General features: G+C 45.6%; 1 protein-coding gene across 1 annotated transcript in view; it reads left to right on the top strand.

The window, feature by feature from the left end:
• ZZEF1 (zinc finger ZZ-type and EF-hand domain containing 1) overlaps positions 1–14,561 on the top strand; it is a 91,865-nt gene extending 77,304 nt beyond the window's left edge. Inside the window, exons 48-55 of the mRNA XM_060259564.1 lie at positions 283–642; positions 1,734–1,877; positions 3,093–3,261; positions 5,132–5,230; positions 6,148–6,313; positions 7,611–7,761; positions 8,179–8,250; positions 11,702–14,561. Of these exons, the coding sequence (XP_060115547.1) occupies positions 283–642; positions 1,734–1,877; positions 3,093–3,261; positions 5,132–5,230; positions 6,148–6,313; positions 7,611–7,761; positions 8,179–8,250; positions 11,702–11,776 (1,236 nt within the window). The 3' untranslated portion in view covers positions 11,777–14,561. The remainder of the gene's footprint in view (positions 1–282; positions 643–1,733; positions 1,878–3,092; positions 3,262–5,131; positions 5,231–6,147; positions 6,314–7,610; positions 7,762–8,178; positions 8,251–11,701) is intronic.
• Positions 14,562–14,829: the final 268 nt, after the last annotated feature.

The following is a 14,829-nucleotide window of genomic DNA, read 5'->3' as shown; positions in this document are numbered from 1 at the left end:
TGAGACTGGCCTAGCCTGAGCCATCCGGGTCCAGGCTGCACACTTTGATACTTGCGTCCTGTCAAAATGGAATCACAAGTTTTGTATGAAGGTGCCTGCTGAATATGTTTAGGCCTTTTGGATATAATGTTTGGAAAATACTGCAACAGGCGGAAGTTCAGCAGCTCCAGCCTGTCCTTGCGCTCAGCCCATAACAGCTGTGCTATGAGAAACAGAGACTGTTTAAAGCTGGGTTCTGAATTGTAACGTTCTAAATCCCTCCAGCCTGCTCCTCTCTTGCAGTCGAAGCCTGCCCCCAGTGATAAAGCCACAGAAGAACTCAACCCCATCACTCAGAAGCTCATCACCAACACAGAAAGCGACCTCCAGCTCAGCTACGCCAAGCAACGCCGCACCAAAAGTTCCGTCTTGCTGCAGAAGGAGTTGGACTCCAAGAGCAAGAAAGCTGTGCGGGGTTATCTCCACCGGGTCAATGAGGCAACAGCTGTCCTCTATGCCAGGCACGTCCTCGCCTTGCTGTTAGCCAAGTGGCCTGATGACGTGGCCATCAGCGAAGAAATGCTGGAGCTCAGTGGCCCAGCTCATATGACTTACATCCTGGACATGCTGATGCAGCTGGAGGAGAAACAGCTGTGGGAAAAGGTAGCAGTTTAATGTCTCTATATCTGTAGGTTTGCAGTTCACAATCTGCATAGGGAAGGAGTTTGAAATGGATGGGAGAATCAGGGAGGCGAGTATGGTCCAAAGTGAGGGCCAGTGATGTTTTTTCAGTAAGCATCATGAACTTTACTGTTGGACAGGTTGCTCAGTAAGGACTTGTTAAAGGAGGAAAATAAATAGGTTATTGAAGAGCTACTCTCTGTCTCTTCGAGCCAGTTCGGTGTAGTGGTTAAGAGTGGAGGACCGGGTTTGATTCCCCACTCCTCCTCCACATGCACCTGCTGGGTGACTGGGAGAGAGGAAGGGAAATGAGACTGTAAGTCACTCTGTGTCTCCAAGTGAAGGGCAGAGTATAAATCCAACTCTTCTTCCATCTCTTCATCTCAAGTGGAAGGAGCCTGTTGAAAAAAGGACATGATTAAATTACAGATGAGTAAGTTCCGAGACCAAATTAATGCTAGATATGCTGAAAATGAGAATGCCCGTTCTTCCTGTTGGCGTTTCACATTTGGTCAAGTCGTAACCCAGCACTGAGTTGTAGAACTCCTGCTGGAAGTCACATTCACTCCCTAGCACCTCCAGTGAAAAACAGTCACTGTGTACCATTGCTTGGAAAGATCTTTGGAAGGCTGCTGCCACTGTCAGCTAATAGGCGAACCTTTTTGTCTGCATGGGTATAAAGTACTAATAAGCACCACACTATATAATTAGACTAAGCAGGATGCATAACCTATTAAAATGATATCAATAGAAGTGATGAGTATTAGAATAAAAGTACTTTCACCTGTGCTACATGTACACGGGAGCTTTTGTTTTAACAGTCATCACTTCCTTTAGTGGGTTAGTATCCCGTTCAATATAATTATACAGTGTGGTGATTCTTGGCACTTTGTTCAGTTTTAGACACCGCGTTCCTCTTTAGTGGTCTTTTCGCATTAGTATAAGGCAGCTGAGCATGTTTGTGTTTTCAGGAACCCACAATTCTTTAGCTATGAGCTGTGTAACGGTTATGTGTGATGAGATGTTTTTTTCATGAGATTTCCCCTCTTCCCCCCTTCTTTCTCCTTCCCCAGATTCTCCTGAAAGTGCTGCGGGGCTGCGACAAAAGCATGCTTGCAACTATGGCACTCACAGCTTGTCAGTTTATGGAGGAACCTGGAATGGCTGTCCAAGTGCGCGAATCCAAGCATCCCTACAACAATAATACAAATTTTGAGGTATTGGGTCTGTCAGTTCTTCTGATATCAGGAATGTATGAGCCCAGCCTCCCCCCCCCCCTTATGAATCACTGTGTATGTCCTAATGGGGAGGAAGGGAGGCCATAGTAGTGACTCGTGAAGAAATGCAATGGACAGCCTCCTTTGAGGAGGTGGGTAATTCTGCTGCAGTTTTGCTTTGGAAGTGGATACGTCTAGACTCTGCAACCAGAGGTGTCTTACCAGAAGAGTTGAATAGCTACCCTTTGCATTGGCATCCATGGTAGGCTAGAGTCCTGAGTGTCAGAAGAGGAATCATGGAGATGCAGGTTCGAATCTTCACTCTGCTGGGTGTCTGGGCCAGTCACACGCTCTCGGCCTATCCTGCTACCTCTCTGTGTGGTTGTGAGAATAAAATGGAGGAAAGGGAAATGATTTAAACCAGGGGTGTCAAACTCTTTTGTTATAAGGGCTGGATCCAACATGCGTCATAAGGGCCGGGCCACATGCGTCATAAAATGTAATGCCAGGTAGCAAGGTGGTGGTATAAATGAAGTTAATATATTTTTTAATATATTTATTGGATCGGACTGGATTTTTATGCTGCTTGTCCTGCAGGCAGGCTCAGGGTGGGTTACAATATTGATTATAAACATAAAAACAACTTAAAAACAGCACTTCAGATGGCGTACCGACTATATTATACTATCTCACAGATGCCCCGATGTCGATTTCATCGCATTCATGCAAGTTGTCAATTCTGTCTTCAGGAGTTACGGTCCCCATCATAACTAGTAACAGCAGCAGTGAGTGATGATAGTAAAGTAATACAAAGTAATACCAATATGATAGTAATATCAAGGCTGGGCTGGAGGGGGCTGATGATATTTTGATGTCAGAGCTGTCCCTCATTCCTGATAACTATGGCTTAGTCAATCCAGATGTTCTTTGCCAGCCGCCCATCACATGGCATGGTGTTGGGCTTCCCCTGTTGTGACCAAGCTGAGCACAGGCTATGCACAGTTCTCATTAGTTCACTAAGACAGATACCAGCCTAGATGCTGTTGACATAAGCTCCATATCTCCAGCAGATTGCAGTTCAGGTCTCTGATTCATTCAGTGGGTTGCACCCAATCCAGTCCCCTTGACACATTCAGCCAGAAGCTGCCTTTGGAGTTGACGCGTTGGTGCCACACGCTTGGAGTTACTGACGTTGGCCTGGGTTGTCTTCCACAGGACAAAGTTCACATCCCTGGTGCTATCTACCTCTCCATCAAGTTTGATCCCCAGTGTAACACCGAAGAAGGGTGCGATGAACTGCTCATATCTAGCAGCAGCGACTTGCAGCATGACCGACACAGCTTCAGCGGACCCCCACACAAGTGGACCGACTTCGAGCTCCCAGGTGAAACTTCTTCTTTTCATGCTGCTTTTCACTTTCCCTAGCATGGTTGTCTTTCCCAGTGACCAAAGTATGATAGCCTCAGTTTAGTCACTTTAGCTTCCAGGGAGGGTTCTGACTTGATATGATCTAGAACCCACTTCCTCGTTTGTCTTAATTGCATTGCATGCAATATGGTTTCAGAGATTAGAGTGCTTTGCTGGCATAAGAGTTGCTGTCTGCAACCCATACTTGGCAATCAGGAGTTACTCATGGGGAATGGAGTTACCCTCCCATTTTCTCTTTATGAATTCCTTTCTCCATCTTTTGTTGACCCTTAACTTAGATTTACCCTTACATCTGCCTCAACACTAACGGTGGTTGACGCTGTCTGGGATCCCTCTCTGGTTTAGTCAGTAGCCTGGGTGAGTGCAAAGAGGGTGGTTGGTAGCTCTTTTACGGTTCAGTATTGCAGTCTTAATAGAGTCCTGTGGTGCAGAGTGGTAAGCTGCAGTATTGCAGTCCAAGCTCTGCTCACAACCTGAGTTCGATCCCAGCGGAAGCTGGGTTCAGGTAGCTGGCTCGGCCTTCCATCCTTCCAAGGTTGGTAAAATGAGTACCCAGCTTGCTGGCGGGGGGGGGGGGGAGTATATATGACTGGGAAAGGCAATGGCAAACCACCGTAAAAAGTCTGCCGTGAAAATGTCATGATGCAACGTCACCCCAGAGTCGGAAGCGACTGGTGCTTACACGGGACAATCTTTACCTTTTTATGGCAGTCTTATGAACAAAAGCTCTTCTGAGAATATTAATATGATGCACTCTGGTGTGTTTAGAGGGTTGGGCTTGCTCCTTCCAGCCACAGTATAATCAGGTTCAGTTCAACTAATGGGGGTTCAGTTCTGACCTAATTCCTTTCTCTCCCAACAATCCCTGTAGCTTGTGTTGGTTTCATTCCCCCCGCCCCCAACAATACACCAAGTTTGGCAGAGAATGAAAAACACCATATGTCTTATACCACGCTTGCCATGACTCATCCCTCCCTGTGTGTCACTTACAGAATGGCTTATTAATGGGAAGGAGCACCCCCAAGCATTCCTGTTGTGTTGCCTGTCAAAAAATATTTCTAAACAATTGTCAGAAAACATTTCTAATCTATTAGGAGTTGCCAGTGACAGATACTTCAGCATTTGGAATCAGGGCTCTGTTAAATGATGTATTTAAAACAGTTCCTTGATCTTAAAGAACATCGTGGAGGAAATAATTTCCTCCCCTGCCTATTACCGTGTTTGTTGGAAAAGGCAGAGAGATAATGTCTCCCATTGAGGATAGTAAGCATTTGCATCCAGGTTCAGTCCTCAGCATCTTTGGTTAAAAACAAATTGATGGATAGATTGAACACTAATGAAGGCTTCTGTTTTTTTTGCTGAAAGGTATATGTTCGATTTTTAGTTTGGGCTTATACCACGTCACTTTTTCTGTTTAGGGAGGTTTATATGCCAGATCTATTTCAGGCTTTTGGATGTGATTTTATTAAAATTGTTTATTGCCTAACAACTATTTTTTAAAGAACATTTGCCCCACTTTTTGGTTACTTGGTCTGTTATTTTGGGTTCAGTTTTCTTTCTGTTTTAGCAGTTAATTGACAGATAACACACCAGGTGCTTTGATGTCCTCCCCTTCCTAAATTTATGGTCTTAGCTGCAGGCTTTACTGTCTCCTGTATTTGCAGTGCTTCTGCAGGTAGCCTACCTTTAGAAGACCAGACAGGTACTTTCCACTCCCATTTTTTGTAAATGTTGCTGATGTGGAAAAATTCTGGAGCTGCCCTCCTGCCATTATTCTTTGAGCCTGGGGTCCCAGCTTGTGTGAATCTTTCCTTTCTGCTTGACAGGAGATACACTGTACTATCGATTTACATCCGACATGAGCAACACCGAATGGGGTTACAAGTTTACAGTGACGGCCGGTCACCTAGGGAGGTTCCAGACAGGTGAGCTCTGGTCAGAGTGACACATTGAGAAGTCTTTTGTGAAACTAGGATGTCTTGGCCTGAGGACTGTTCTTTACATGGACATCCTGGGGGGGGAAAGTGATAAGTTTTAAAAAATGCATGGAAAAGCAGAGGCTTTTATGCTCAGTGCGTAGCATGGAGTTTGAAGTACGATGTGGAAGGGCAGATGCAAAATACCACTCTGATTGTTTGTATAAAATCTCATTTTATGTTGTACCTCAGTGGTTCCTCACCGGGTGGGGGGGGGGGTGCAGGGCAGGCAGGGAGCCCCGGAAGGGCGAAATTATTGCAATAAATCCGTGAACCCATACACGCCCCAAACAAATATCATTTTGATCTTTCTGGCAATATAAATATTCTCTATCAGTGGGTATAAACAATATAACTACTATTGCGGGGGGGTGTCTGCTAAATTGTTTGATATTAAAAGGGGGGGTTCTCATATGCAAAATGATAGGGCGCTACCATGGTAACTTGTAAGTTTCTGGGTTGGGTGAAGATCCTTTGCTTTCCCCCCACCCCCAAGTCTTCTTAGTGGAGGTGGAAGCAACTGCCAGCAGGACTTTTTTAGTAGTGGCCCCAAATCTTCGTAACAGCTCCCTCTACAAGGTTTGGATGGCAGCTTTTTTCCTGACATTTAGGCACTTTATTTCTGTATGCTGTGAGGTGTTCCCATTTTTGTAAGATTTCTGAGGCTTGGCTTGGCTGTCGCAAATGAGTTGCCTCCTGCTGCTAGGCTTTATTGGTGCTCCATTGTTTTCCATGGTGCTTGCAGCAAACAGACTGCTTTTGAAAATGTGGAGTAGAAAGAGTTTTGAGAGAAATAATAATAGCCATTTATCAGAGAAGCAAAAAGACACCATTAAAAAAAATACCCTCTGTGTTTTGAATTCCAGGGTTTGAGATCCTGAAACAGATGCTGTCGGAGGAAAGAGTGGTCCCTCATATTCCGCTGGCCAAAGTTTGGGAGTGGCAGGTGGGCGTGGCCTGCCGACAAACAGGCCACCAGCGATTGAAAGCCATCCACTTGCTCCTGAAGACAGTGCAGTGCTGTAGCCAAAGGTACACCTGCTAAGTCTCCATTTTGTTGCCTGCATTGCTCATCCTCACTGCTCATCCTCACATCTGCACAAACGAAACCCACAAAAGTCCCATCTTGTGGCTTTTAACTTTTTTAAAAACAAGAAAACGTGCAATACAGAATGGTAAAAGTGAAGCTAAGAATCATTCTTGCATGGAAAGATTTTTTTTTTTTAAGGGATGCCAATTAAAATATTCTTGAGTTTCCACTGATTGCTTTGACCTCATGGGGCCTCATGTCTCCGCAAAAGCTGGCTGCCAGCTCTATGGCATGTTTGCCGCAGAACCTGCAAGCATTCCTTTTGGATGGTTTTGAGCCAACAGCCTTGCATGACAAAGCTATATAAGCACACAGCAGTACCAGCCATTTTTCTTTTCAACCCTTTAAAGCTTCCTTAGCAGCCCAAATAGTCCAGACTGGTCAAAGCTTGCTAGAGCTTGCGAGCTGAGTAGGTTTGGCCCTGATTAGTACATGGATGGGAGACCACCAAGGAAGTCTAGGATTGCTACACTGAGGGAAGTGATAGCTAACCACCTCTGCTGTTCTCTTGCCTTGAAAAGCTGTTGAGGGGTCGCCACAGGTCAGGTGTGACTTGACAGCCCTTAATGGTTATGTTAAAGCTTCGTTACTTCTTTATAGGTGTGATGTCTGAATTTGAGCAGGGTGGGGGGGAGCTCCTCGAGTAGTCCAGCTTTGCTTTAAAGTAAGAGGGTCATAAAAGACTCCTTGGACATACCAAGCAATGGATATTCAAGATCCTATAAAGCTGAAATGACAACAGGGAGATCATGCATAGTACCCAACAGCTTTGAAGTGGTTCGTAAAATCCTCCTGTGCCCTGTTTCCCATATTCAGTGTAAGATGTGGGGCTATCAGTTCTCATTTTAGACTCAAGAAGCACTTCCTCTCCACCACCACCACCAACCTGTTTGCACAAGTCATACAGCTTGCTCTGCTTTCAGAGACCCATATGGATGAAAAGCAGCACTATACTTATCTTATGAAACATGGAAGGTGTGTCAAATATGAAAAAAGCAGCACAGGAGACAGAAAGGGCGATCCCCCTAGCCTTCTCTTGCAGTATTGGTTTTCTGCTTATGGGGAGGCTCCCCCCCCCTCAGTCTATAGAGTCTGAAAGGGTGTGGGCTGTTCCTGCCAACTTGGAACTCTGCCTTCACCTCTCTTTTTCATGTGTAAACCAAGTTATGGGCTACTTACTCCATTGGGGCCTTTGGGCCTTGCCTTTCCTGTGTTGATTTAATCTTTTTTTAATCCCAGGGATTGTGACCTCACGTTACTGAAGCCACTGTGGCAGCTTTTCACCCGCATGGAGAACAACCTGCGCGTCGACATGACCAAGCCGGGAATCCTCCTCCCACTTCACCGGGCACTGACCGAACTTTTCTTTGTTACTGAGAATAGAGTCAGTGTAAGTGTTCTCTCTCCTCTTCCCCCTCCCCCTTTCTCCCAAGTGCCAAAAATGCAAACTAATAAGTTTAGGCTGTTCTTCCGGTCCTCTCGCTTTCTTGGGTAAAGTTTGTGATCTAAGATAATTGCAGCAAAACGTCCCTTTATGGGATTATACCGGAGTGCTTGTTTTACTGTCATGAGGGTTGCTGTTTTTCTGCGTATTCTCATCCTGACCAGCATAAGTATTGGTGTGCTGCAGTCCTTGGATCAGTTATGTGGGGGGATCCTTTTGAAATGCAGTGATAGCAGAAGTGGAAGTTGCAGAACTTATTTTGGCTTTTTAGCAGAGTATGTACCCCCATTCCATGAATTCATAGGGTTACCATGTAATCCAGTGGCAAAAATACTTTCTCCCCCCCCCCCTCCACGTTTACAGGAACTTGGATCTCTGCAGGAATACTTGCTTGCCTTAAATACGGAAGACCATCTTCACCGCTGTACAGCACAGGTAAAAGCCCCCGGCATGTCTGATCACGTCCCTCCTGCTTGACACGACTGGTTATGTGCAGAGAGATTTGGGACACTGTGCACTTTGGAGGATGGGTGCCAAAATTTTTAAAAGCCAGTAAATAGCATGTGGCTTTGACCCATGTTAACTGGTGGCCTTACATCTCTGGATGTCCCCTTGGATTTGTTCCCTAGCTCCTTGTTTAGTGCCACTGTTAGACATTTTGATGCACAGGGCAGGCTTCCGTTTCTACCGCTGCAGCCCTGGACTCGATGCTGTGTAGATTTTCTTTTTCTTTAAAAAAGAACGGGGAGCTCCTTCTGGACTGGCCTTGTAAGAAGTGGCCGTTGTGGCCGAAAGTGGCTGTAGGACTATCCTGTTTCTGTTTTCTCTTACACCTTGTGCTGAGCAACTGTTGTCCATGAAAGAACTGCCCCTCCTGGAGGCTGATGTGCAAAGCATTACCTTCAGTTTTCTCCTTTTTCCTCCAGCAGCATTCTGAGAATCCTCAGCGGCGCCATTCCACCTGGCGTGCTACTCCCCATAAGCCTCTGGTGGAAGCTGGTGTCTTGGCTTTTCCAAACCTTTCCCCTTGAAAACATCATTTGGGGCCCCTGCCCTAGTAGTGCCCCTAGCCCACAGTTGCATAACTGCCCTTGCTCAGCAAGATTATGACTCTTCAGGCAGGTGTTATGCAGGTTTCCTTTTAGGTCTGAAACTCTGTAATTGGAAGAGAGCTTGTGTGCTCATGTTTGCTGATCACAAAGTGTTCTTGTCCCTAACTATTTTTTTGTCCTAATCTGCTTGAGCTTTTTCCTATGTGGCTGCCCTCAAGGCATCCCAGGGGATCGTATTTAGGTATATGATGTGCTGGCATGAACAAAGCTCCTCTCTATTCTGAATTGTTTGCTGTCATATTGGGGCCAAGAATCCCAGCTACAAATACAAGTTGATGGGGTGTGAACTGGCAGAGACTGACCAAGAGAGAGATCTTGGGGTCGTGGTAGATAACTCACTGAAAATGTCAAGGCAGTGTGCGTTTGCAATAAAAAAGGCCAACACCATGCTGGGAATTATTAGGAAGGGAATTGAAAACAAATCAGCCAGTATCATAATGCCCCTGTATAAATCGATGGTGCGGTCTCATTTGGAGTACTGTGTGCAGTTCTGGTCGCTGCACCTCAAAAAGGATATTATAGCATTGGAGAAAGTTCAGAAAAGGGCAACTAGAATGATTAAAGGGCTGGAACACCTTCCCTATGAAGAAAGGTTGAAACGCTTAGGGCTCTTTAGCTTGGAGAAACGTCAACTGTGGGGTGACATGATAGAGGTTTGCAAGATAATGCATGGGATGGAGAAAGCAGAGAAAGAAGTACTTTTCTCCCTTTCTCACAATACAAGAACTCGTGGGCATTCGATGAAATTGCTGAGCAGTCAGGTTAAAACAGATAAAAGGAAGTACTTCTTCACCCAAAGGGTGATTAACATGTGGAATTCACTGCCACAGGAGGTGGTGGTGGCTACAAGCATAGCCAGCTTCAAGAGGGGATTGGATAAAAATACGGAGCAGAGGTCCATCAGTGGCTATTAGCCACAGTATATTATTGAAACTGTCTGGGGCAGTGATGCTCTGTATTCTTGGTGCTTGTGGGGGGCGGGCAAAGTGGAAGGCTTTTAGACCCACTTGTGAACCTCCTGATGGCACTTGGGTGTTTTTTTTTGGGGGGGGGGGCACTGTGTGACACACAGTGTTGGACTGGATGGGCCATTGGCCTGATCCAACATGGCTTTTCATATGTTCTTAAAGCAGATGGTTACAGAAGGGACACTTTTCACTGTCGGTGCAGGGTGCTGCTCAGCTGTTGCATTCTCTCTCGCTGTCTCTGCCTAAAAGCAGCTATTCCTGAAAAATCTCCCCCATAGGAGGGTCTGCTCTCCCAAAAGCAAACCTCACAAAGCTCTCCCCTTTGATGCCCTGTGAAGCAAAGTAACAGAGCTGTGGTCAAAGAACTGACATGAAACCTAGTACATGGAAAATTTGAAAACTGGTGTCATATATAAATTCAGCGCTACAAAAATGGCATCATATTTCTAAAATAGCCTGCCTCTTAATTGTAATCCAGAAGATTCGTACCCAAAAGTTCAATTAAATGCAGATTCCAAATGAGTATCCAAACAACACATTTTGCCTAAATGGGAAAAACACATATGGGGAAAAAAGCATTCTATAGGCATGTCCATGTATTGAAAGATTTATTATTCCCATTGGGTTCCATTTAAAGGTGATCAGAAAGGAACAGAAATACTTTGGCAAAGACACTTGTGTACGCAACAGCCAGTAATCAGAAGACTTGTCCTGCTCTGATACATCCAATTACTGTTCTAATTATAACGAAGTGCATTTGTCACTGTATATTGTTGCACTATTATATTCACTAAATATATTGCACTATTATATTACTGCTCATACTGAAGAATTTATGCAAAACATGTTTAGATGCCCATTTGGAACCTGCATTGAATTGAAATTTGAATACAAATGTCTATTGGATTACAGATAAGAGATGGACTATTTTAGAAACTGATGTCATTTTTGTACCGCCAAATTCATGTGTGAAACCAGTTTTTGAATTTTCCTTGTACTGAGTTTCATGTTCGATCTTTGACCACAGTGCATCACACATATTTAAAAAATTACGCACCATTGTTGGCATAGTCAGAGTTACTTGGGTTACAGATGTCAGATGGCCTTTTATTCAGGAGATTGAACCTGGGGCATTCTGCATGCCAAGCAGATGTTCTGCCACTGTGCCATGGCCCTCCTGAGTGGATTGAGAAGGTGTGATTCTGTTTAGGATTGCATTAGACATGGTTTTAAGTGTGTAATGTCTGAAAATGCATGTAAGAGCACAGCAAATGCATGTATTGAAGAGATACATTTGTCAAGGAGTTTTGATCAGCTGGCTGCAGCTTCCTGTTAGCACACATGCAGAAGCGAGGCTGAGATTGCCCCAGAATAGCAAGTTATAGATGCTGAAAGGGGTCAGGCAGCTCTTTGTTGTATTGTTCCACAACCCAGGTGCAGAACATGAAGAATGGCCATATGTGTCGTTTCAATCCTGTTCACTCAATACAACCTCAGGATATTCCTGTGAGCGTTCTCTTTGAGCTGGAAGACACAGGTAGCAGCACTCGCAAGGAGAAAATGATGCTGCGCTTGGCGGGGTTTTGAGCTGCAAGAACTGCAGTCCTCCACACACACACACACACATTGTGTTCACACACACACACACAGCCCTCTGTCAGGCTTGCCTTGTTGGACCAGCTGGATCAGCACCATTATTGTTCAGGGACGGGAATCTGCTATTTTGATGGTTCGCTTGGTCTTTGCCTCTCTGACACTCAACTCTTTTGCTTTCTCTTTCCCCTCCTTTTCTCTCTTCCTGAACAGGCCCTGAAAAACATTGCTGCTATTAGCCTTGCCATTAACTATCCCAACAAATTGACAAGTCTCTGGAATGTTTAACGAGCGGCCTCGTGCCTTTGGGATAGGATAGTTTCTGTCCGTAGGAACCTTAGCGCGCAAGCACCTGAACTTGTTTCGGGCACGGGAGGACGGACGAGAGGGAGAGAGGGTCCTTCTGCTTCAGTGTACGTGCACAACGCAGCCACCCCCCCAGTGTAGATTCCGTCAAAGCAGCAGTGCACTTCCGAGGACATGGGGGCGCACTCTCTCCGGAGCATCTCGTGTGTCACCTGCAGCTATGTACGCACTTCTATTGTAGCATGTCTGTCGGAACAGTATTTACTTCCTTTCAATATTTTCAAAGTAAACGGAGTGAGGTGGAGAGGTGGTATAGCTTCTCCCTCCCCGAAGGAGAGGAACGCAGCTCCCCTTTCCGGTCGTCACCCCTCAGCCCTGTTGGATTGTCTCCCGCCGGGGGGAAAACGACAGTTACCTGGAAGCGAGCCAGCCAGAGGCATCGTCCTTAACCCGAGCAGGTTCTGTGCCACAGTACCTGCTTTGCTCAGAGCTCAAGGGGAGGGAGAGGGGCAGCAAGAGCAAAACCGGCTCCTGCTGCAGCATGGCCATTTTACTTCCCATCCCTTGGGAAGAGGCGGCACCACCCCAGTCAACTTGCAGCAGCCAGCTCCAGTCCCTGTTAAACAAGCTAAACTTTTAAAAAAATAGATACGTGAGAGACTGTTGCTAGAGGATAAGCTTGTGTAGATTGCTCACGCCAGGGAAAAGGTCAAGGATGCTTCTCTCCCAGGTTTCATCAAGGGAAGAGACGCTAGTTGAGTCAGAGGTCCCAGCTCCAGAGCAGCCAGCGATTCCCCTAACTTGCTTCATAAAGCAATAACTGTGTGTAGCTCCTGCTCGGGCAGGAGTTCTGTGCAAAGACCTCTTGAGTTGAAACGAATTGGCATCACTCTCTTGCTGGCGGCAGAGAGGGGCTGGCGTTCTGCTCCCTTTCCGGAGGCAAACAGCAAGAAGGGCCTGGTCTTTTAACACGCACGGAAATAGAAATGGACACCCACATGCAGCCTCCATCCCCAAGTTGCTGTTGCTGTCTTTCTCACATCCCGGGTTTGCCAAACTTGGCGCGCTTTAACGCTTTCCAGAATTTTAATTCTGAGGAAAAGGCACGCACAAACCAACCAAGGCAGTAAGGAACTCCCATCAAGTGCAGTCAGATGGGGATTGATTTGCTCAGGAGGGGGATTTTTCTTCAGGAGCGATAGCCCCTTTATAACATCCAGAGCGTGCAGAAAAACCTGCTTTTGGGAACAGAGCTGGTCAAGGACGAGCGTTTTTGAAAAACAGCGGGAACAGGAGGTGCAGTCGGTCTGCTGCTGTAAAGCCCTTTAATCTGCAACGTCTGCCCAACAGCATCTCATCTTCCAGATTTTAATCAGCGACCGGAAGAGGTGAGCAGGGCTGTAATTAAAAAAAAAAAACAGAGGGGATTTGGGGAAGGAGAACCGGTTGTGTGTTTAAGGCTGCTAAGGGCCTGGCTGCTGAAGCATATTTATGAGATGCTGATTTGGTAACACAAAATATGACGGTTAGGAAGGATTGGGCCTTCTAGTGGAGGAGGGAGAGGTGGACGGGAAGCTTGCTTTTGGGGTGTGTCTCAGGTGGCCGCCTTCCTATCCCATTGCCAAGTTTTCCTTCAAAGCATGGGGTAACTGCGGGAGGTGTTCTCCTTTTATGGGCATAGCAATCGTGTCTTCCTTAACGTATCGGGGAGGATGCAGGGAAGGACTGGATACAGCAAAGCCAAGTGTTTGGGGTTGTTTTTTTTTTGAAGGCCCACCTTCACACATGTTGCATCCAGAGGGGGCTGAGGGATTACTGTTGGAATTGTGGAGGGCCCCCCTTTCAAGTTGACTTTGAGAGAAAAAAATGGAGTTCCTCAAGTAAACAGTTTGCTGAAATGTCACCAGGCTTCTCAAAGAGGCTGCTGCAATCTCCATTCATTCCCTGTGACCCCCCCCCCTTTAAAATCCTTCAGGGTCACTGCTTATACAGATGCCTCTAATCCTATCCCGCTCCCCACTTCCTGTTTGGCTTACATGTTTCTTTCTCTAGGAAATCATATGCATAGTAATCTCTCTCAGAATAATCGCACAGGATAGCCCCTAGTGCAGACTGCTTGTCCTGAACTCAGCAGGTCTGTCATTGTGAAGCCAGTAAACAGTCACCCTCCCCCTTCTATCTCAGCCCTGTGCCTCCCCCCCAATGTGGAACTCGGTGGTCCAAAGCAGACAGTGATGTCTCTTATCACCTTTGTCCATATGGGGCAGCTAACTTCTAAGAAGGTTTTCCATTTAGTTAGAAAGGGACATGAGAAAGGACAGGGTACACACTGAATTGGTTGTTTCTTCTGAATTACTTCACAGATTTATTTCAATGCAAAAAAAAAAATGAGATTTGAACTTTATACACATTTGGGGATGGGGGAGATATGTGCCTATAATAATGACTGTGTGTGTTGAAATCTTGTATGATATATTAAGAAACCACCATCAATCACCCTGATAACAACTTTTGCTTTCAATATAAACACTTTTTAAAAAAAAACACGGTGGTTTTTAATTTTCTTACGGGTTGTTTTTTTTTTTTGGACTTCACAATTTTTTGTTGTTGTGTATGTGTTTAACATAATTAAAACCAATCCCTTACATTGATTTCTGTTTGGTTTAACGTGTATAAAAAAAACAACAGCATAGGCTATAGATGCGGTGGATATATGCAGATGAAGAGATATATTGTCAAACTCTATTAAAAACGGAAAGTACACAAAGATGGGTTGGATTCTTTTGTGTGTCTGTTTTTTGGGGGGGATTGGTTTCAAGGTGCTGGTCATGACCTTTAAAGCCCTATATGGCCTGGGACCTGTCTACCTTCGGGACCGCCTCTCCCCATATGGGCCCCAGAGAGCACTACGTTCAGGGTCCCAAAATCTTCTTCAGATTCCTGGACTGAAAGAAATTTGATTGTCCACCATTAGAGCCAGAGCATTTTCAACAATAGGCCCTGCTCTATGGAACACCTTCCCCGAAAACATCAGG

The sequence above is a fragment of the Heteronotia binoei genome, chromosome 18, assembly GCF_032191835.1.
Source record: "Heteronotia binoei isolate CCM8104 ecotype False Entrance Well chromosome 18, APGP_CSIRO_Hbin_v1, whole genome shotgun sequence".
Taxonomy (NCBI): domain Eukaryota; kingdom Metazoa; phylum Chordata; class Lepidosauria; order Squamata; family Gekkonidae; genus Heteronotia; species Heteronotia binoei.
Note: the sequence above shows the minus strand (reverse complement) of the source record. Positions and strands in the feature narration are given on the sequence as shown.